General features: G+C 40.4%; 3 protein-coding genes across 10 annotated transcripts in view; 2 read left to right on the forward strand and 1 right to left on the reverse strand.

Moving 5' to 3' along the window:
* LOC134864565 (sialic acid-binding Ig-like lectin 12) overlaps positions 1–23483 on the reverse strand; it is a 59759-nt gene that overhangs the window by 6869 nt on the left and 29407 nt on the right. The window lies entirely within an intron of this gene.
* Positions 2550–9815, forward strand: LOC134864559 (B-cell receptor CD22-like). Of its 5 annotated transcripts, XM_063883629.1 has the most exons (12): positions 2550–2780; positions 2858–2937; positions 3869–4219; positions 4330–4527; positions 4811–5065; positions 5865–6125; positions 6410–6670; positions 6955–7215; positions 7577–7658; positions 7729–7792; positions 8105–8280; positions 8402–9815. In XM_063883629.1, the coding sequence occupies exons 2-12, from the start codon at positions 2868–2870 to the stop codon at positions 8466–8468; spliced, it is 2046 nt and encodes a 681-aa protein (XP_063739699.1). In that variant the 5' UTR covers positions 2550–2780; positions 2858–2867; the 3' UTR covers positions 8469–9815. The 5 variants fall into 5 exon arrangements, with proteins under 5 accessions (XP_063739699.1, XP_063739697.1, XP_063739700.1 ...); XM_063883627.1 differs by lacking the exon at positions 2550–2780 and having other exon boundaries at positions 2796–2937; XM_063883630.1 differs by lacking the exon at positions 2550–2780 and having other exon boundaries at positions 2796–2937; positions 8132–8280.
* Positions 10805–23178, forward strand: LOC134864564 (myelin-associated glycoprotein-like). Of its 2 annotated transcripts, XM_063883640.1 has the most exons (13): positions 10805–11038; positions 15164–15201; positions 15279–15358; positions 15550–15900; positions 16034–16246; positions 16983–17249; positions 17365–17625; positions 17921–18187; positions 21673–21933; positions 22109–22196; positions 22315–22369; positions 22593–22687; positions 22786–23178. In XM_063883640.1, the coding sequence occupies exons 3-12, from the start codon at positions 15289–15291 to the stop codon at positions 22674–22676; spliced, it is 1917 nt and encodes a 638-aa protein (XP_063739710.1). In that variant the 5' UTR covers positions 10805–11038; positions 15164–15201; positions 15279–15288; the 3' UTR covers positions 22677–22687; positions 22786–23178. The 2 variants fall into 2 exon arrangements, with proteins under 2 accessions (XP_063739710.1, XP_063739709.1); XM_063883639.1 differs by lacking the exons at positions 10805–11038; positions 15164–15201 and having other exon boundaries at positions 15215–15358.

The raw sequence follows: 23483 nt of genomic DNA on the forward strand, positions 1-23483 counted from the left end.
GCTAGAGAGTGAGCAGAAGACCGAAAGCACATTAAAAATATCACTTCCTCTTCACATTATTTGAATACACAGCTGGTTTTGCACCAGGGTGTTGTGGGGAAAGAAAACCTTTACCACAGTCCACCTCTCTTATTTACTCCTGACTTCCTTTTTGTAAAAGAAGGTTAAAGTAAGTATCTAAAACAATGGTCTGTCAGGTAATCTCAGCAGTGAACAAACAAACTATAATTCAAATATACGAGATCATGACATGAAAGATGGAGTCAAGATATACAGACACTAGAGTCTGCAGCACAAACAGCAGTTTATCTAAACTAGATCTCCCCCAATGAGACGCAGAACTGTGGCTGTGCTGTGGTTACAAACTTTCCATTGCTCAGTTTGCTTTTAGTGTGTTCACCTTGTGTCATGTATCTTGACAAAAACTGGACGTTCACTAAGTTTTATTCTGTTTCCAGTGTTTCTATTTCAAGCTGACGCATACGATTGTTCTATTTTACCATGACAGGTTACTGTATGTCATTATGGAACTGAAGGGTAAGCATTTCAAACTTTTGTCGCAACATGGGAATCGCCCTGGCCAGCTGTTCCCTGGAATTCCATAGAGATCAGAGTCTTGCTGGAGAGCCATCTTCCACCAAGACCAGACAACAACTTCATCCAGGCAGCAAAGGATGACAAGGGAGCAAGCCAGAGTGCTAGTCGTGCTGAAGGAACATGAAAAACGGCCTCCTCTATTGAGCATTCTTGACATCCATTCCGTTGATGAAACGCTGGATCAATGCCGGATGGTATTTCAGCGGGACACTGAGAACTGGGTATTTGATGCAACTCAACACTCATACACGCCTTCATCACGTCCCGATTGGACTACTGCAATGGGGTCCTCTCCGGGGTTCCCAGCAAAACCCTGGAGAGGCTCCAGCATGTCCAGAACTCTGCCGCCAGAGTTCTCACCCGCACCAAACCATTGCAGCACATCAGCCCCACCCTCATCCACCTTCACTGGCTCCCGATCAAGTCCCGGATAACTTTATGAACCCTCCTGCTCACGTACAAGTCTCTCCATGGCCTCGCTCCACAGTACCTATCAGACCTCCTCCATCCCTACACCCCTACACAGAGTCTGCGGTCCTCGGAAACGGGCCTTCTCTCTATTCCCCGCACTCGCCTCCGCACCGTTGGTGACAGGGCGTTCAGTGTTGAGGCCCCCACCCTCTGGGACACTCTTCCTGCAGAAGATCCGCAATGCTGCTTCCCTGGACATCTTCAAATCCTCACTAAAAACTCACGTCTTCACCTGTAGCCTCTGACCACTAACTCATCTCAGTCCCATGTTCTTCTTCCACAGCTGCCATTTCTGTTTTCTATTTTATTTACTCTATTTTTCTATGATGGTATTTGCCCTAGTTTTTTGTTTGTTTATTTGTTTTTCTGTCTGTCCTCACAACATGGAAAGCGGCCTTGGGTACCTAGAAAGGTGCTATATAAATTCAAATGATTATTATTATTATTAATAACTCATCTCCTATCACATGCTTAGATACCGGTCAACACATCCGGCCTTGTTTGTCTCTTCACGACAGACAGACTACACATTCAAATATATGATCACAGTATTCATAACTTTGACACAACTCTGAGATTTTGTCAAATCCCCCCTCCCTTTCCCTTCCATTCATCCATTCTCCTTCCCACCTCATACTTACCCTCATCCCTTCATCCATTCATCCCTTTCTAACAATACCCCTTATCCATTATTATTTGATTCCTCCCTCCCTACATCTCTATATCTTTTTATCCCTCCCTTCTTACATCCTTTCATCCCGTCATACCCCCATCCAACCTTCCCTACCTCTAACATTCTTCCCTTTGTCTCTACATCCCGTAATGCCTTCCACCACCAACCCTGTATCCCTACATTCCTTCATCCCTTCCTCCACTGACCCTTCAACCATTCTTCCCTTCCTCCCTATACATCCCTTCATCCCTCTCTCCCCTGAGCCTTCATCTCTATACCCCTTTATGCCTCCCACCATCAACCCTGTGTCCCTACATCCCTTCCTCCACTGAACCTTCATCCCATCTTACCATCCTCCCTACATCCCTACATCTCTTAATACCTATACAACTTGATCCATTGATCCCTCCTTTTCTCCCTACATAACTTCAGCCTTTTATCATCACATCCCTTCATCCCTCTCGATGTCTCCTCTCATCACTTCCTATTCAATCCAGTGAATACTTGTGTCTCTGCTGGAAGCTCATATTGAGATGGGGCAGAAATACGCTTAAGGCGGAGCGTCCTACGCTGAGTCTCCCTCTGCCTCGACTTCCTTAGCTCCTCAGCCTTACAGACAAAACCCCCTTTTTAACCCCTTCCCCTTACATTCATCAGTGCTCACCATCCGAATACACCTTTAACTAAAGAATGGTTGTGTAGTGGTTCTTGCTAGTGTAAAGCCCGAGAGTAACAGCTCACAGAGAGGAACTGTTTTAGCCTCATCATTTTTAATCCTTTTTCAGGCTTTTTTCAGGAGTCAGTAGTATACACGCAGCAAAGGGGGTCTTTAACCATAGTTCATTTAGTTTGAGAAAAGTTTATACTTTGTAAAACAACAACTCTTTATTGTGCAGAGGGTGTTTACTGTGGTTTGTGTCATCATGCATATGAATGATCAAAAGAGGAAGTAAATCTAGTCTTTCAGCAGCCTGATATCCGTCTTCTGCTCATGACGACAGAGGAAAGGCGTCTTTGAACACATCGTTCCTCCTTCACTGTAAGTAGAAACAGTTTATTGATGTGATGATTCTGTAAACCTCCTGTGTTCATTATTTAATCTGACATGTTTTATAGTCTCACAGAGATGAGAGGAGCAGCTATGAGTTTAACTGCAGCAGCGAGTGGATTAGTGGTCTTCCTGCTCTCTGTGTCAGGTACTGCACATCTACACTTACATTCAGCACATCAACAGAGGGGATTCTGGGAAATGTGGGACTTGTAAAAGCAGCTCACAGGTGGGAATAAGTGGATCAGGGTTGGATGAAATGGAAACTTCCCAAATATCATTAAAGATATATATTTTGTTGGATTTGTTGAAACACGTAGATCAGCAGAGTTTGTTTTAAAGTTGTTATTTAGTGTTACTTGTGATGGATATTCAGAAACCATCTTTCCTGTGTTGGTCAGCGTCGATTCCACTTGTCTTTTGCATAAAATATCTTTGTTCAAATAACTTTTACACGCTGTAAACTGAGAATATTGTTCATGTATGACTGTTTGTCTTTGTTATATTTCTAAGATGACCCTGGTTATAAAAATGCTCGTCGTTTTCATTAAGTTTTACTGTTTTTGAGGACATTTTGAGACTAGTCATTTCATACTGTGTCTCAACTTCTCTTATGTCGCCAGACCTCTGCAGCAAACCCTGCTAGTTCCCCCGCTCTGAGTTAAAAGCATTCTTCTTCTTTTTCTTATCTGTATCTCAAGCTGCTCACACCTCAGTGTTTTTCACACTTAACTCAGCAGCAACCTGACCACAGAGTGAACAGAGAGGGAACTGGACATGAGAGTCACACACTATGCAAATTAATAAGACCCCTCATTATTCTCTGTTAATGTATATTAAGGACTCTTCAATCTTTGACAGCACTGACTTTGAAAAACTGAGTGAAAACTATATGTTCAAAGTCTTTCAGGTTTAATTCAGACATAACTCTAAAATCATGATTGTGTAAAATGTATCTTCTTAAACTATGTGTTGACTTATGAACAGCACGAGACATTTGAAAACACTTTGTCTTATTAACTGTTGTTAAATTAAGTCCTTCATTCTGATTCTAGTTTCTGATGTGCTCTGTGTTTCAGGGGTTCAGGGTCAGGATGTCTGGGGAGTGACTTACTCTTCTACTGAGATCTGTGCAGTGAAAGGATCAACAGTGGAGATAAACTGCAGATACACATACCCATCTAGATGGAGAGGTGGTGTTAACACAGTAGAGAAAACATTCTGGTTTACTAAACAGAAAGATGGTGAACCTGTAGATCTGAGAACAGACTCAGAGTATGCAGGTCGTGTAGAGACTCTCTGTAAAAACAACATCTGCACTCTGAGAATCAGAAACCTGAGAGAGAGCGACTCAGCTCAGTACAGGTTCAGGTTCAAAACAAACCAAGAAGGCTTTGAGGGTTCACCAGGAGTCACTTTGTCTGTCACAGGTAACCATTTTAAATGTTAAGTTAATTATTTCTAAATGTCTGTACATTATATAAATGTATTTTTATGCATGTTTGTCTAAAACAACATTCCTGTTCCTTCATAAATCCAGATCTCCAGGTCACATCACCATCAAACAGGCTGTATTGTCAGAGCAGATGTCCTTATTCTTCTAATCCTTCATACATCTGGTACAAGAACCAAGAAATAATTCAGGGACAAACATCTGATTATACAGAACACCAGAACAATGGAGACAGTTATTCCTGTGCTTTAAGGGGACATGAGGACTTCCCCTCTCCTCCAATGTGTGAGTTTACTCCAAAGACTTCTATTGACATCAAATCATCTGGTGGCGTGTTATACTGAACTCTGTTGGTAATATTTCACTCCTGATCCACTTTGCTGAAAAATAGATAACAAATATATATTTGCTTACAATTTAAAAAAAAGCCTTTTTAGTGGCTGTCTCCATAAGCAGGAAGCTATGATTGAACATCTCATTGAACTTCATTATAGATTACTTACATTCTAAAATAGTCAATCATGTGTCATAACAAAATCGAATCTTGAAGATGAATGATCTCCTCCAGATGCTCCAAAGCTCCCCTCTGTGTCAGTGAGTCCCTCTGCTGAGATAGAGGAGGGCAGTTCAGTGACTCTGACCTGTAGCAGTGATGCTAACCCAGCAGCTAAATACACCTGGTACAAGGAGAACCAAAAACTGCTCATTGAGAAACCACAGCTTGTCCTCAGCTCCATCCGCTCCTCTGACTCTGGACAGTATTACTGTACAGCTGAGAACAAGCTGGGGAAGAGATCTACAAACATCTCCATTGATGTGAAATGTGAGTGAAACATTGTTGAAAGCTCTAATCTGTCCAGTCTTTGCATGAGAATATTTCCCTGATCATAACTACTTTCTTCAGCCCTTCTTGCTTCACATTCACACTCTGCTGTAATTCTCTAGACAGACTTCAGATGACTTTAGGAGTTCTAAAAAGTTTTAGGACCCATAATCAAAGATCTATTTAAAAGCAAACCTAGAATATTCCCTGTTAATAAACATCTGCTCAGGATACTCCAAAGCTTCTCTCTGAGTCAGTGAGACTTTCTGCTGAAATACAACTACGGCATTTTACAATGGTCTCTGCAGTAACACACTCCTGCCACAGTCCTGCCAATGTGAAGGAGAGGCTGAATACATTATCAGGAGGAGGAATTATGAGGTGGAGTTAAAGCCAGCCTCAGTAACATCAATCCAACGAGGGATTCTCATGGTCAGGAATAATATAAGAGGTTTAGACTGTTTATAGACGGCCATTAAACAGTACTGTAAATTATTATAAATGAAACCACACGAGGCAAATCTCCTACACCAACACGTTCTTAGAGATGATGTTCCTTTAATAGAAGCTTTAATTATTTTTTCCACAAACTGTGGAAGAAAACCCAGATTGATCCAACAAAGCAACTGAGAGAAATGTGTAGCTGTAACAGTGCATACCTTACCTGTTCTCTGTAGCTCTGCCTGCTGCCAGGAACAAACCATCTCTAGATGTTCAGATGCTCCCACACACACAACTATTACTCATTTCAATGTGTGTATCCATCCTCATGTTCTTTCATTTACGTCATCTCCTCCAGATGCTCCAAAGCTCCCCTCTGTGTCAGTGAGTCCCTCTGCTGAGATAGAGGAGGGCAGTTCAGTGACTCTGACCTGTAGCAGTGATGCTAACCCAGCAGCTAACTACACCTGGTACAAGGAGAACCAAACACTGCCTCTGGGAAGGGAAGGAAGTTATCATTTCACCTCCATCAGCTCTGAGGACAGAGGGATCTACTACTGCAAGTCTGAGAATCAATATGGAGTCAACAAGTCTTTATTTCAACACATTAATGTCCAGTGTGAGTACAAAACAGAATCAATGTGAGGTTCTGGTGATCCAGCAGTAAGGGATGCATGCCATGTAGCTCCAGAGTTCCTTTAACTGTTTAACCTTTTTTGTTCAGAATATTTATTTACAAAAATTATAGAAATAAAGTGAATTTACTGCAAATTCTGTCTATTTCTTGACAGGTCTCTATAGACGTTTTGTTGCTGAGATGCATGCCATTGATACATAATGTGACAACATGTTAACATTAAAAACATCCTGATGTGAATGACACGGGTCTCTCTGAATCTCCAGATGCTCCAAAGCTCCCCTCTGTGTCAGTGAGTCCCTCTGCTGAGATAGAGGAGGGCAGTTCAGTGACTCTGACCTGTAGCAGTGATGCTAACCCAGCAGCTAACTACACCTGGTACAAGGAGAACCAAACACTGCCTCTGGGAAGGGAAGGAAGTTATCATTTCACCTCCATCAGCTCTGAGGACAGAGGGAACTACTACTGCAAGTCTGAGAATCAATATGGAGTCAACAAGTCTTTATCTCAAAACATTAATGTCCAGTGTGAGTACAAAACAGAATCAATGTGATGTTCTGGTGATCCAGCAGTAAGGGATGCATGCCATGTAGCTCCAGAGTTCCTTTAACTGTTTAACCTTTTTTGTACAGAATATTTATTTACAATAATTATAGAAATAAAGTGAATTTACTGCAAATTCTGTCTATTTCTTGACAGGTCTCTATAGACGTTTTGTTGCTGAGATGCATGCCATTGATACATAATGTGACAACATGTTAACATTAAAAACATCCTGATGTGAATGACACAGGTCTCTCTGAATCTCCAGATGCTCCAAAGCTCCCCTCTGTGTCAGTGAGTCCCTCTGCTGAGATAGAGGAGGGCAGTTCAGTGACTCTGACCTGTAGCAGTGATGCTAACCCAGCAGCTAACTACACCTGGTACAAGGAGAATGAAGACTCTTCAAAAGCTTCAGGACAGATCTTCAACATCACTGACTTCAGAGCTGAACACAGTGGGAGTTATTCCTGTGAAGCCCAGAACAAGTTAGGACGTAGTAACTCCACCTTACATAAGATTTGTGGAACAGGTGAGTTTTATGCATTCATCTTAAACCACAAACCTATCAGCTGGTTTGTTTCAGTCACATTGTCTGTGTAGGAGGCTGAAAAAGGAATATTTTTCCAATGAACTTTTGTGGATCAGGATAGGGGTCCTTTTGTTTTCTTTCCAAGGAAATAATTACCCTGAAGTTCCAGATTCAGTATAGGGTGCAGTCATTCCCTGTGCAGAGTGAGCATTGTGTCTGTTTTGTGAAGCTAATGGAAAACACCTGTGCCTTCAGGCTGAGAGATAATCCACCGGTACTGAGAAGGTATCACTAGGGGTCCTTGTCCCCCCATCAGAGAAACTCTGCTGTATGAACTGTTCTCTGTTGGTCTGTTTCTCAGCATCATGGAAGCTACCAGCTGCTGTAACAATCCCTGTTGTTCTCCTGGCTGTCATCTCTCTCTCTGTCTTCCTGTGGATCAGGTGAGCAGATCTGTTCATCTTAATCTTAGTCTGTTAGTCAGAACTAAAACATCTCTAATGTATTTCTAAGCAGAAGAAAGAGCGCTTCCAGGGATTCATCTGAACCTGCAGAGAGAGCGGACAACAGGGAGGAGGTGAGAGTCTCATTGTGTTTAAGGGATTCTTAATCGCTGCTCTTTTACATCCTTTCTCAAAAGTTAAGTTTGATCTCAATCTCTTTGATTCTCCTCTGAGAGGTGAGAACATTTCTAGAACATCCAGAAGTTCTCCTACCTTTTGTCCTTTAATCTTTTCTGTCATACAGCATCATGTTGATGAAGCAGGGATATTTAATCATTACCACAGCTGCTGTTGCTTTGGCCTGTTCTGTGCTGGCTGCAATCCTCTGTAAATGAAGTACTTATGAGTGTAAAAATGTGAAGCTGAAAGTGTTTTTATCCCTGCAGCCTCTACCTGATCAGCCGGAGGAGCAGGGTGACCTTCAGTATGCCACCATCCACTTCTCCAACAGCCGAGCAGAACCTCTGTACTCCAACATGAGATCAGCTCAGCCCCTCAGACACACGGAGCAACAGGAAGTCCCGGAGTACGCTGCCGTCAAGTTGAAGAGTGCTGCCCCGAGGTGAGCAGCTCCTCACACAGGAACATAAACTCACTACAAGATTAAAATGACTTCACTTTGAAATGAACTCATTGCTTTTGCCTGAGTATTATTATTAAGAATGACATCATTTATCTCTCAGGCCCAGAGGGCAGGACTCTGCAGAGGACCCAGCTGCGTTGTACAGCACGGTCAACAAATCCCACTGAACACAGCAGGCGATGCATGTTCTATATTTCTATGATTCTTTTACAGTCACATCTGTAATTTCCTGGTTCATTTAGATTTGTTTTAAACACATATAGGATGTGCTTCACCAAGATTGTGCCTTAGAAACAATTGTATATCTCAGAGAAACTTACATTTATACATTCAACATCAACGTTAAGCTTATTTCTTTTACTCTGATTGGTTCAGCTGCATTAGATATGAAACACAGAGTCTTTTTATTCACATTATTAAAAAAAAGACTCACTGCAGTACTGCAAAGTGCCACTAGTGGAAAGTATTTGAAGACTTAATGCATTGGTTTGTAAATATAACTTTAACCTGATATTTGGGCGGGTCCACTGAGATGTGAGGATGGGGGGAGGTCTGTGTTATTACCTTACAGAAATCTATCCTGCAGAGGGGGGAGGGTCATTCATATTATACATATTGTTAAAATATATATATTATTATTACAATTATTATTAATATCATTATTCATTTCAGTATATAATTAACTCTATGGATATTACAATTTATTTCTATTATTATTATTATTATTTTATTGTTGTAACAACTATTTATTTATATTTTAAATAATTATATTATATTTCTCATTTTCATTGTTGATATTTACTATTTTTCTTTAAATATATTTGTATTATTATTATTGTTCTTGTTTTCCACTGCCAGCTCTTTTTGTTGGACAGCTGCAAATATTACGGAGATATCTCAACACCTACTCGGTTGATTGCCATATAATTTAGTTCATGTACATATATTATCTCACAGGTTATTTTGAAGGATATTATATTCATTACATTTTTTATATTTTATGTTCTAATCAGTATCCTTTCATTAAGTACAAATATACATATTGCTTTTGAAAAGTTCATTGGTTTTGCAAAGGAACCTCCGTTAGTGTATCCAGCTGCAGTTCCATCCTGCTGCCACTAGGGCTCAGTAAAGTATTTCACTGATAGAAAACCCTTTTCCAAGAGCCTGTGAACTTTCCCTTTGTGTGGGTACGGTCATTTTCCCCACGTTCTTTGTCTTTCTTTTTACCAGCTCCATTATTCACATTTGATAGAGTTACATTTTGTAGATTTTTAGGTATATAACCATAACAGCTCATTACAATAGTGTATCCTTCTTCCTTTGTTATAACTGTTAGTATAGCTCTGTTCTGTTGCTCTGTATATCATGTGTTTAGATTATCCTTGTGCTGGTCTGAATTGATTTGAGTTAATACAAAATATGTCCATACCAGTGCCATTACCTGTGATGTCAAAATAAAACAGCTGCACGTGTCCGCTTAAAATAATAAAGCTGCAGTGAGTAAAGTGTCACACTGAGTGAGTGGAGTGTGTGACCACAGCACACACAGTCCTGCTCTTCACTGCACATTGTGGTCTCACAGAGGAACATGCATCAGCTGATCTAGCTGCAGTTTCACACTACTGCCACTAGGTTGTAGTAAAGAGCCGTGTTTTACTGAGAGAAAACTGTTTCCAAGAGCCTGTGAAGTATAGTTCTCTTTGTGTGTAAACCAGAGACTGTATATATAGAGGTGTGACATTTTCCATCTTATAGGTTTTAATATGATTTGTTATTGTTAATTATATAACCTCCGGAGCTCGTTGTTTTCATCACTGATGACTCTTCTGGATGTCATGTGTTTTGTATTCTTTTGCTTGAATGAAAAAGGTTTAACTTGCAGTAACTCATGTACATACTGTTGCCATAACCCGTGATTTCAAAGTACAATAATAGCATATGTTTGCTCGAAATAAAAAACTGAAAACAATAAATGAATAACTAGCTGCAGTGATGAAAGTGCAGTGTTTGTCAGGAGACATTAGGAGGTGAACACAGTAGAGGCAGACTGTCACACTGAGGGAGGGAAGTGTGTGTCCACAGCACAGCCACAGTCCTGCTCTTCACTGACGGAAACACTGTTCAGTTCAGTTCAGTTCGTGCTGCAGAGTGAAGTCTGGTTTGAGTTTGAATATTAAAACTAAACAGCCATTATTATTATTATAATACAAAGTAAAACCAAAGCTATTTCTTAATTTAAAGATTTTGTGATGTGAGTTTTTGCACACACTATTAATGCATGCATTTTCAATTCATGGAGTCCAGGCAGTTTCCTTATTGTGATGTTCATTTGTATTGTTGAGATTTATTCAAAGAACATTGTTTTACATCCTTAATTTTGGCAGCTTTTATGATATAGGAATACATTATGATGTATCTTCTCTTGTTAGCGAGGAGAGGAGGTCTGTTTACCACAAACTAGTCTCTTGCTGCGAAACAACAAACCATGTAAAGCAATAATGTGAAGAGGAAGGAAGTGGTGTTCTTTAACCACCTGCTTTCTCTGTCCTTTCTACCTTCATGCCCACAGAGGGGCATTAGGGTTTGTGAGAACTCCCTTTCTTTCAATGTAAAGGGTTTTCTTTTGTTCAATCTTCTTCTTTATGTTATTGTCACTGAAGCCACACGGAGACTAGAGGAGCAGCGATGAGGTTAACAGCGAGTGGATTTGTTGTCTTCCTTCTCTCTATGCCAGGTAATGTAAATCCACATTTCAATGTAATACCTTTAGCTTTTCTAATCACTCTGACTCTTTACAAAAGCATTCAATACAAGCATACAGCAAACATACATAGGCCTACATGAGTGAAATAACAAGATGCAATGAAATTAATTCAGAGAAAAATTCAAAGAGACAATACAACTGTCAGGGTTGGGGAAACATGACCCAAGTGCAGTAAATCAAGGGGAGGCAGGTAAGGGTCCAAATAAAAGCTTTATTCAAAAGCTGTTGATGAAAACACGAAGCAAGGGGAACACAGGACATGAAAAACACTTAGCTTCAGACATGAAGGGCGACAGGAACAGGCAGGTATCTTGGACAAGATCAGGGAAGAAATGATGGCCACATAACAGACAAAAGGGAAACAGGGACTAAATACACATGGGCAATCACAAGACAAGAGACAGCTGGAAGGGGGAGGAGAAACACAGGGGCAACAGGTGAACACAATGACACAATCAGGCACAGGAGGGAAACGCAGACAGGAAGTGAAGCTAAACATGACACAAGAGGGGAAAACATTTCAAAATAAAACACAACACAAGGACATGACATATGAAACAAGGATCATGCACAGTACCCCCAAAACATCTGATACAATGAGAACAAAACACAATTAAATGACTATAACCCTTTCAAAAACAACAAAGTCATAAATTAGTATTTGCAGCAGTTAGAATCAGTACCTGATGTTTCACTGTCCTCTAGTGGTGAATCTTAAGTGTGACACATTCAGGCTTCATCACTCTGAGTGCTCCCTCCACTGTCTGCTTTAAAGGATCAGGTCACCCAGACTACAGAAACACCTATTACCTCTCTCACCTCCAGTGGTATCTAAACATGCAGATAGTTCATAATGAAGTTTGCTGCATGCTGTTTGATCAGTTTTCACATTTTAAAGTTTCTCTTTACTTAAAAGTGTCAGAATTGGGGGAAAGGACCCAGGCACAGAAGCAATAGAGGAGGCAGGGGTTCAAACGTATAACAAAGGGCGAGCTTTCATTGAAAGAAAAGCTGAAAATAAAAATGTACAACTAAGGAAAAGTAATAAAAGAAAACAAAGACAAACCAGTGGAAAAGGTTCGGGCGGACGACCAGGGAGCAAGGCAGAGGCCGTGAGGCCCCAGAGACAGGGGCGCAAGTCACGGCGAGGGAACTCTTGGGGGCGGAGGCAGGGCCAGCGACGAAGATTGGGCCAAAGACGGGGCCGGATGCAAGGGCGGGGGAACTCTGGAGGGCAGGCAGGAGTGCGACTGAGGCGGGCAGGAATGCGACTGGAGGCCCCGGCGGGGACACTCTTGGGGCTGGGCCGGCAGACGGCGAGACGCCTCTGGAGGACGGGCATTAGGGCGGCAGAACCCGCGATAGGACCACTCTGGTGGAGGGGCAGAAGGCCGGCGTGGGCAGCAGTGGGTTCCCGCTGAAGGGCGGCCTGGAGGGCTGCGGGACAGCTTCAGAAGACCTGGAGCAGGAGGCGGTGCGACCACTGACGAGACAGGAGCTCGAGTCGGCGGGACATGTACTGGCGTCGGCGGGAGCCCCGAGGTAGCAGGTGATGGAGTCGGCAGGTCCTTGGAGGGAGCAGGAACAGGTGTTGGCAGGACCCCAGGCAGAACAGGGGACGGCGGGACCCCCAACTGTGAAGGAAAAGGTGTTGGCGGGACCCCCATCGGAACAGGTGGCGGAGGGACCCCCATTGGAGCGGGTGACTGCATGACCCCAACGTAGCAGGAGCAGGTGTTGGCGGGACCCCCATCAGAACGGGTGAGGACGGGACCCCCAAGGGAACATGAGCAGGTGTTGGCGGGACCCCCATTGGAACAGGTTATGGCGGGAACCCCAAGGGAACAGAAGCAGATGTTGGCGGGACCCCCATCAGAACAGGTGACGGCAGGACACCCAACGGAGCAGGAGCAGGTGTTGGCGGGACCCCCAACAGAACATGTGACAGCGAGGCCCCCAACGTAGCAGGAGCAGGTGTCGAAGGGACCCCATCAGAACAGGTGACGGCGGGACCCCCAACGGAACATGAGCAGGTGTTGGCGGGACCCCCATCGGAAGTGGTGATTGCAGGACCCCCAAGGGAACAGAAGCAGGTGTTGGCGGGACCCCCATCGAAAGAGGTGATGGTGGGACCCCCAACAGAGCTGGAGCAGGTGTTGGCGGGATCCTCAACGGAGCAGACGTTGGCATGACCTTCATCGGAAAAGGTGACGGCAGGACCCCCATCGGAACAGGTGACGGCAGGACCCCCAACGGAGCAGGAGCCGGTGTTGGCGGGGCCCTTATCCAAACAGGTGATGGCGTGACCCCCAACGGAGCAGGTGTTGGCGGGACCCCATCAGAACAGGTGATGGCAGGACACCCAACAGAGCAGGTGTTGGCGGGACCCCCAACAGAACATGTGATAGCGAGGCCTCCAACATAGCAGGAGCAGGTGTTGACGGGACCCCATCAGAACGGGTGACGGCGGGACCCCCAACGGAACATGAGCAGGTGTTGGCAGGACCCCCATCGGAACAGGCGACGGCAGGACCCCAAGGGAACATGAGCAGGTGTTGGCGGGACCCCAGTCAGAACAGGTGATGGCAGGAACCCCAGGAGCAGATGAAGTGGGCCGGGCCAAAGACAGGACACGAGTAGCTGGATTTAGCTGGACTGCAGCTGGAATCATGGCGGAAGGGCGTTGGCCTGGAATTGAGGAGGCCGGGACTCGACCTGGAAACGTCATGGAGGCCGGGGCAAGGGCAGTGTAGCGTTCCGCCGTTCCCACATGAGGCTCCAGAGTGTATCCAGTCAGGCCAGGAGCTGGAACAGGTGCCGGAGCTGCAGGTGGAGGTAGAATAGCATCTATACGGACTAGCTGTTGTACCATGGCGGCCATCCGCTGCATCAGGACGGTGATGTCAGCCAGCGCATGTACCTGGGTTGAGGACGCCTGGTGGGTTCTCATCACCTCTTGTCTTGGGACGGCATCCTCGAATAATTCTGCTGGGTCCATTTTTTGGTTGCGTTGTACTGTCAGGAATAGGGGAAAGGACCCAGGCGCAGAAGCAATAGAGGAGGCAGGGGTTCAAACGTATAACAAAGGGCGAGCTTTTATTGATAAAAAAGCTGAAAATAAAAATGTACAACGAAGGAAAAGTAACAAAAGAAAACACAGACTAACCGGTGGAAAAGGGAGGGCAGAAAGAGAGAGATGCAAGACATCACGGGGAAAGGGCAAATAAAGAAGATGACGCGACAAAGAGCACAGAGGAAAGACCAGACTAAATACAGAGGAGGGTAATCACAAGACAGGAAACAGCTGGGAAGGGGGAGGAGAAACACAGGGGCAACAGGTGAGCACGACCAGACAATCAGACAGGAGGGAAACTAAAGACAGGAAGTAAAGAAGACAAGACAGGAAGTGACAAAACAAGATACATTTCAAAATAAAACTGTAAATTAAAAATACAGAAACTGAGATCCTAACAAAAAGTAAGACATCTCTGCACACAGCTTTTCCAACTGATCCACCTAAACAAGCTAAAGTCATTAGACTATAGTTTTCTAATCAACATCATCATATCAAACAGTGTGTGTGCTACCAGTCATGTGTGAGGTGTTCATGTTGGCAGACCTGTAAGTTCCCACGTCTCATAGTTCTGCATTTCTGAACTGAAGCAGCCTGACCACAGAGATAAGAAACAAACCAAGAACAATGATATGGCATTTTCCATCCTCTCTTATAACTAATACTGTGCTCTTCATCCTGTTCAGTAAAACTGCCTCATGGTTCACAGGTGAATGCATCCCTGTTCCTGCACTACACCTGCAGACTGTGTGACGTCCTCAGTGCTCATAGAGAGGAACTGTTTTAGCCTCATCATTTTTAATCCTTTTTCAGGCTTTTTTCAGGAGTCAGTAGTATACACGCAGCAAAGGGGGTCTTTAACCATAGTTCATTTAGTTTGAGAAAAGTTGATACTTTGTAAAACAACAACTCTTTATTGTGCAGAGGGTGTTTACTGTGGTTTGTGTCATGATACATATTAATAATCAAAAGAGGAAGTAAATCTAGTCTTTCAGCAGCTGTTTTCTGCTCATTGACGACAGAGGAAAGGCGTCTTTGAACACATCGTTCCTCTTTCACTGTAAGTAGAAACAGTTTATTGATGTGATGATTCTGTAAACCTCCTGTGTTCATTATTTAATCTGACATGTTTTATAGTCTCACAGAGATGAGAGGAGCAGCTATGAGTTTAACTGCAGCAGTGAGTGGATTAGTGGTCTTCCTGCTCTCTGTGTCAGGTACTGCACATCTACACTTACATTCATCACATCAACAGAGGGGATTCTGGGGAAATGTGGGACTTGTAAAAGAAGGTGATTTGTATAAATAAGTAGATCAGGGTTGAATGAAAAGCAAATTTCCCAAAAACAATTAAAAATATATATATATTTGTGTTTGATTCTAGTTTCTGATGTGCTCTGTGTTTCAGTGGTTCAGGGTCAGGATGTCTGGGGAGTGACTTACTCTTCTACTGAGATCTGTGCAGTGAAAGGATCAACAGTGGAGATAAACTGCAGCTACACATACCCATCTACATGGAGAGGTGGTGTTAACACAGTAGAGAAAACATTCTGGTTTATTGAGAAGAAAGATGATGAACCTATAGAGCTCTTCCCAGACTCAGAGTATGCAGGTCGTGTTGAGACTCTCTGTGGAAACAACATCTGCACTCTGAGAATCAGAAACCTGAGAGAGAGCGACTCAGCTCAGTACAGGTTCAGGTTCACAACAAACCAAGATGCATTTACTGCTGAACCTGGAGTCACTTTGTCCGTCACAGGCAATATTTGAATTCATTTATATAATGTTCAAATGTTCAATATCTATAAAATATTGTATAAATGTTTATGAATGCATGTTTGTTGACAGTTTGTATCTGAAATAACATGCCTGTTCCTTCTTCTTGAATCCAGATCTCACAATGCTGTTTGAACCCAAATATACTAACAAGGTAGAGCTGAAGTGTGAGAGCAGTTGTCGTGTACCCTCTGGTCATTATGTCTGGTACAGCAACGGAGAGAAAACTCGGACAGGGAAATCTTCTGCTCGACTATTCCACTTAGGTGATACAGAGAGATTTTCCTGTGCTCTGAAAGGATATGAGGACTTCCCCTCTCCTGCAGTGTGTGAGTTTACGCACACACACACACACACACACACACACACACACACACACACACACACACACACACACACACACACACACACACACACACACACACACACACACACACACTGACATTACAACACAATTCAATTTCAGAGATAACCTCACTGTCTTCAGAATCTTAATATGGACGAAGTATTATTGCAATAAGAAAAGCTGAACTTTAAACTGTACATAGTTGTAAGAAAAGCAACATACAAAATACATGTTGATAGAGACCAGGAAATCCTATACACACCAAGAACGGAAAAAGAAAAGTAAGAGTAATTAAGGACAAAATTGTAAAAACGGCCTGCACCTGCAACGTTATAAAGGATGATGAGGGGCCGCTTTGAAAGTAGATGTACTGTAGGAATACTAAATCTATCTACAATAATAAGGCCTTCAGAGCGGCAGCTACAGCGTGCACTGATAAAATGTCACCATGAAAGAAAGGTAATATTTAAAAGTCACCTTTTCATCGATCCAGGACATTTATTTACATAAAATCACCAATCATTTCATACACTCTGTTATTAGGATAGTAGATTTAGACCAAGTTTAGACCAGTTTCAAACAGCAACTGTCTAATGTGTCCAGGATCTACTTTACAATATTAAAACAAAAAGTGAATTCTAAAATAAATCCCCAAATAGTAAATCATGTGCCATTAAACATTCTTATATTTAAATCATTAATGTTCATTTTTTCTCCAGATGCTCCAAAGCTCCCCTCTGTGTCAGTGAGTCCCTCTGCTGAGATAGAGGAGGGCAGTTCAGTGACTCTGACCTGTAGCAGTGATGCTAACCCAGCAGCTCAATACACCTGGTACAAGGAGGGTGGAAATCAGAAACCTCCTCTACTCACTAAAGCACCACAGCTTGTCCTCAGCTCCATCCAGGTTTCTGACTCTGGAGTGTATTACTGTACAGCTGAGAGCGTGCTGGGGAAGACATCGAATATTATATCTATTGATGTCAAATGTGAGTGAAACAGTTTATTTAAAGCTTCAATCTGTCCAGTCTTTACAAGAGAGGAGTTCACTGCTCATAACTCTGTAGTAACACTCCCTTAACCTAGTTGTATCATCTCCTCCAGATGCTCCAAAGCTCCCCTCTGTGTCAGTGAGTCCCTCTGCTGAGATAGAGGAGGGCAGTTCAGTGACTCTGACCTGTAGCAGTGATGCTAACCCAGCAGCTAACTACACCTGGTACAAGGAGTACCAAACACTGCCTCTGGGAGCAGAAGGAAGTCATCATTTCCCCTCCATCAGCTCTGAGGACAGAGGGAACTACTACTGCAAGACTGAGAATCAATATGGAGAGATCATCTCTACATCTCTACCTGTAGATGTGCAGTGTGAGTACTACTATGATGCTGTGGTGACCCAGCAGTAAGGGATGGATGTCATGTAGCTTCTACTGTTGAACACATCTGGTACAGAACATACAGTTTATTGACAGTAATTACAGAAATAATGTGAATATATACTGTTGACTGTGTTTTATTTCCAGACAGACAATGATAGATCTTTAAACGCTTATTCCCAAGATCCATGCCCTAATACAAAATGCACCACCTGACAAAGGCATGTTAACGTTTAAAAATACACAACTATCTTATGTTAAACTCATGGATCTCTCTGAATCTCCAGATGCTCCAAAGCTCCCCTCTGTGTCAGTGAGACCCTCTGCTGAGATAGAGGAGGGCAGTTCAGTGACTCTGACCTGTAGCAGTGATGCTAACCCAGCAGCTAACTACATCTGGTACAAGAAGGCTCCAAATGCACACTTTTCTCATGTCAATGAAGGACCGATTCTTGTCTTCAGCTCCATCCACTCCTCTGACTCTGGACAGTACAATTGTACAGCTGAGAACAAGCTGGGGAAGAGATCTACAAACATCTCCATTGATGTGAAATGTGAGTGAAACATTGTTTGAAAGCTCTAATCTGTCCAGTCTTTGCTTGATAATATTTCACTGATCATAACTACTTTCTCCAGCTCACATTCACAGTCTGCTACATCTGCTCAGGATACTCCAAAGCTTCTCTCTGAGTCAGTGAGACTTTCTGCTGAAATACAGCTAACTACGAACTACGGGGGGACTCGGGGGATCCGAGACCCCCTGAAACTGAGTCAAGCGCAAGAGCAACCCCCCCCCCCCCCCCCCCCCCCCCCCCCCCCCCCGAGAGAAAAATGGGACCCCCCGAAAATCTCGGCATAGTTCGAACACTGGCTACGGCATTTTACAATGGTCTCTGCAGTAACACACTCCTGCCACAGTCCTGTTTTGGGGGCTTTGGCACGAGCACATTTTGAGCGAGCGGGGGACTGTTTTTGTTAGCATCTGGTTAGCTAGCATGGCTATCGGGCATTAGACGCCGTTACTAGAACAAGGCGGAGGGAGAGTCCTCTGAGAAGCTCTGCCTCAGATAGCTACAGCTCAGTGAGGTTAAGGACTCCTTTTAAACTTTAGATAGTTACTGTTACTCTCAGTTATCTCAGTGGTTCTCAGACGGTTTGGTCCTCATTTATGTAATCAAATATTTCCTAGGCACACCTTTATCAGAATCAGAATACCTGTAATCGCCCACAGAGGGGACATTTTCATTTGTACAGCAGAAAGAGCCAAAGACAGCTTAATATTACACCAAGATACTATATCATATTATTATATAGCATTAATATTATATTATAGTTGTGAAAAAAACAATCATTCCAAAGTATACTATTCGGCAGTACAAATACAAGTTTAAAAGGGGAGTGATTAGAAAGATATGTATTAATACAATTTAAAAATACTAACTCGGTAATTTAAGATAAGAAACACGGTATAAGTGTTTTATAGCTGCTTCACAGGAGGGGGGGAGAGGAGAGGCTGACATAGATTCAGGAACCCAAATATAAGTGACCAAAAGTTGAAATGATTAGTTATTGGTTGTGGTCACATTCTAAGAATTGATTGATTATTGAAAAGTATACAGTTCTGTTTCATATGGGTGATGGGACATGTATCCATGGATCTCTTAATTGTGCCCTAAAAGTGAGCCAGATTGAAGCATTTAACTCCTAAATTAGACTCTTCCCGGGGGAGCATACCTCCGGACCCCCCCAGAGGAAGTGAGGTCCTCCCCCAGATTACAACAGGTTGGCTAGGACCCTAAATACATTTGCACATTCTTTATAAACACAGTGTAACAGCAGTTCCATTCCTACCTTCATTTGAATCTGATATGTATGTTTTCCTTTTGTGTTCTTGTCCCAGAACTTCTGCCATTGTGTTTTCATATTGTATTGTATAAATCATTTTACTTCTGTCCTATTGAAAGGTGCTGGTAATTCTATCTGATCTGTTTTGAATCCATTTTTAGCCAGTTAATCCACTACTTCATTCCCCCTAATTAATAATAATAATTATCATTATTATAATAATAATTATTATTATTGTTGTTATTAATATTAATATTATTATCTTTATTATTATTATTATTATTATTATTATTATTATTATTATTATTATTATCATTATTATTATATCATTATTATTATTATCATTATTATTATTATTATTATTATTATTATTATTATTATTATTATTATTATTATTATTATCATTATTATTATTATTATTATTATTATTATTATTATTATGATAATCATTATTATTATTATTATTATTATTATTATTATCATTATTATTATCATTATTATTATTAATATCAATATTATTATTGTTATCATTATTATTATTATTATTATTATTATTATTATTATTATTATCATTATTATTATAATTATAATTATTAGTATTATTATTATTATTATTATTATTATTATCATTATTATTATTATCATTATTATTAATATCATTATTATTATTATCGTTATTATTATTATTATCATTATTATTATTATTATTATTATTATCATTATTATTATTATTATTATTATTATTATTATCATTATTATTACTATTATTATCATTATTATTATTATTATTATTATTATTATTATTATTATTATTATTATCATTATTATTATTATTATTATCATTATTATTATTATTATTATTATTATCATTATTATTATTATCATTATTATCATTATTATTATTATTATTATTATCATTATTATTATCATTATTATCATTATTATTATTATTATTATTATCATTATTATTATTATCATTATTATTATCATTATTATCATTATTATTATTATCATTATTATTAATATCATTATTATTATTATCATTATCAGTATTATTATTATTATTATTATTATTATTATTATTATTATCATTATTATTATTATTATTATTATATTATTATTATCATTATTATTATTATTATTATTATCATTATTATTATCATTATTATTATCATTATTATTATTAATATCATTTTTATTATTATTATTATTATTATTATTATTATTATTATTATCATTATTATTATTATCATTATTATTATCATTATTATCATTATTATTATCATTATTATCATTATTATTATCATTATTATTATTATTATTAATATCATTATTATTATTATTATTATTATTATTATCATTATTATTATTATTATTATTATTATCATTATTATTATTAATATTATTATTATTATTATTATTATCATTATTATTATTATTATTATCATTATTATTATCATTATTATCATTATTATTATCATTACTATTATTATTATTATTATTATTAATATCATTATTATTATTATTATTATTATCATTATTATTATTATTATTATTATCATTATTATTATTAATATTATTATCATTATTATTATTATTAATATTATTATTGTTGTTATTGTTATTATTATTATTATTATTGTTGTTGTTATTTTTAATATTTAATGTTAATATGTTAACTTTAATCTTAGAGAATTTGAGTTTTTGTAATAACCTAATAATCAGAAAAATGTTGTAAGAAATTAAATACAAAATTAATATGAAAAATATCTAATACAAAATAAAATGATAAATGCTGAATAATAATCAATATTAGAGTTCAGGGGAGACAATTACCCTACATTTGATGTGATAGGGGGCGGTCAGCGACCTGGATAATGCAAAGGGGGCAACGGCCCAAAAAAGGTTGAGAACCACTGTCCTACATCAACACGTGCTTAGAGAGGATGTTCCTTTAATAGAAGTTTTAATTATTTTTCCACAAAATGTTGAAGAAAACCCAGATTGATCCAACAAAGCAACTGAGAGAAATGTGTAGCTGTAACAGTGCACACCTTACCTGTTCTCTGTAGCTCTGCCTGCTGCCAGGAACAAACCATCTCTAGATGTTCAGATGCTCCCACACACACAACTATTACTCATTTCAATGTGTGTATTCATCCTCATGTTATTTCATTTATGTCATTTCTTCCAGATGCTCCAAAGCTCCCCTCTGTGTCAGTGAGTCCCTCTGCTGAGATAGAGGAGGGCAGTTCAGTGACTCTGACCTGTAGCAGTGATGCTAACCCAGCAGCTAACTACACCTGGTACAAGGAGAATGAAGACTCTCCAAACGCTTCAGGACAGATCTTCACCATCACTGACTTCAGAGCTGAACACAGTGGGAGTTATTCCTGTGAAGCCCAGAACAAGTTAGGACGTAGTAACTCCACCTTATATCTGAGTGTTGGAACAGGTGAGTTCTCCACATTCACCAGACCTGATCCTCATTGTAATATGCAGCAACCCATGCATATTAAACATGTCAGTGTTCAGGGAGGACCCTCCATGGTGTCAGAGGTGGATGACACTGACAAAGTGATTCATAAATCTAGTAGTGAGACGTATCACACATGTATTCCTCTTTCTAGGGAGTTCAAGAATGATGGTGAATATCATCAGGACGACTCTGGGGGTCTTGATTCTGATGCCTGTGTTTCTCCTGAGTCTGTGGATGAGGTACAACACGAGAAATCCATCAGTTCACTCAACATGTATTTATTATCTTCTAACATCCTCTCTTTCACTCTCATGAATTCTGCACTTGTTGGTGTTGTTGTTGTTGTTGTTAATCCAGGAAGGAGAAATCTCTGAGATCAAGCACTGGAGCACATACACCTGAAGAGATAGAGGTGAGACAGAGGTTATACATTGTCCCATAAATGATCTGAAGAAGAGGAGTTAAGTGAACCTGTGTTATAAAGACAACTTGCTGAGTGGAAACCAGTAATGCTTTTGGTTTTAAAACAATGACATCAACTAGTTTTCTTCAGAATATAATACATGTTTGATTATATCTCACAATATATACAGTTTCATGATTAAGAGCCTCCCTCTGTCTGCTCTGTCCATCAGTTGGACTCTGTTCCTGAGTATGAGAACGTCTCTCTCACTGCAGCACAGACAGAAGACCCAGAGGAGCAGGAAGACATGGTGTGAAGTCCAGTCAGGTGAGAGCCTCCTGCATCAGATACAACAGGCCCACTCCACATGTAGAGTCACAGTTCCAGCTGTAACTTTACACAAAGTCTCCTGTGATTTTCTTCAGATGCTCACCTGATGGACACCAATAAGAAGGACATTGAAATATCCCTGATGAGAGTGAGGCTGTGCAGGATGTGGGGGAGGTGGATACATTCACCTTCAACTCCCAATATGTTTTATAGTCAGTGTTCAGTAGCAGCAGCAGGTAGGAGTCAGCAGCATGGACGTCTAGCAGAATGTGTTGCTGGCAGCTTGAACTGAATCATGTCGAGGTGTCAGACATGACTTATTGTTCAGAGCAGCTGATGGTCAGGTGCTGTAACATACTGCTTTAAGTATGCATGCTTATTTTATTATCTGTAGAATCTGTGATAATACAGAAGTCTATGATAAGTGTTCTTGTGCATTTTATCCTTTTGAATTTTCTACATAATAAATAACCTTCTTTAAATCCTGATCAGTGTCTTGGTTTATATCTGTGCTGCTGAGAGAGACTAAAAGCATCACATTTGACTCCAGTTACAGTTTGGATTTGTTCACACTGAAACTAAAATAAGCTCACTAGTAGAAACCTTTGCTAGACGTCCAGAGTCTGGAACAAAGACTGAACTGGCTCTTAAGTGTGGAAGGTCCTATCCCTCCTTCTCATCTTCTAAGTATGGGCAGTACCTCTGTAACCTCCCTTCATGTGTTGTCAATCTGACTCATGGTTAGCCAACATGAGGTCAGAATGAAGTATTATAGTATACAAAGCAGCAAGAA

Source organism: Eleginops maclovinus, chromosome 5 (assembly GCF_036324505.1).
Source record: "Eleginops maclovinus isolate JMC-PN-2008 ecotype Puerto Natales chromosome 5, JC_Emac_rtc_rv5, whole genome shotgun sequence".
Taxonomy (NCBI): domain Eukaryota; kingdom Metazoa; phylum Chordata; class Actinopteri; order Perciformes; family Eleginopidae; genus Eleginops; species Eleginops maclovinus.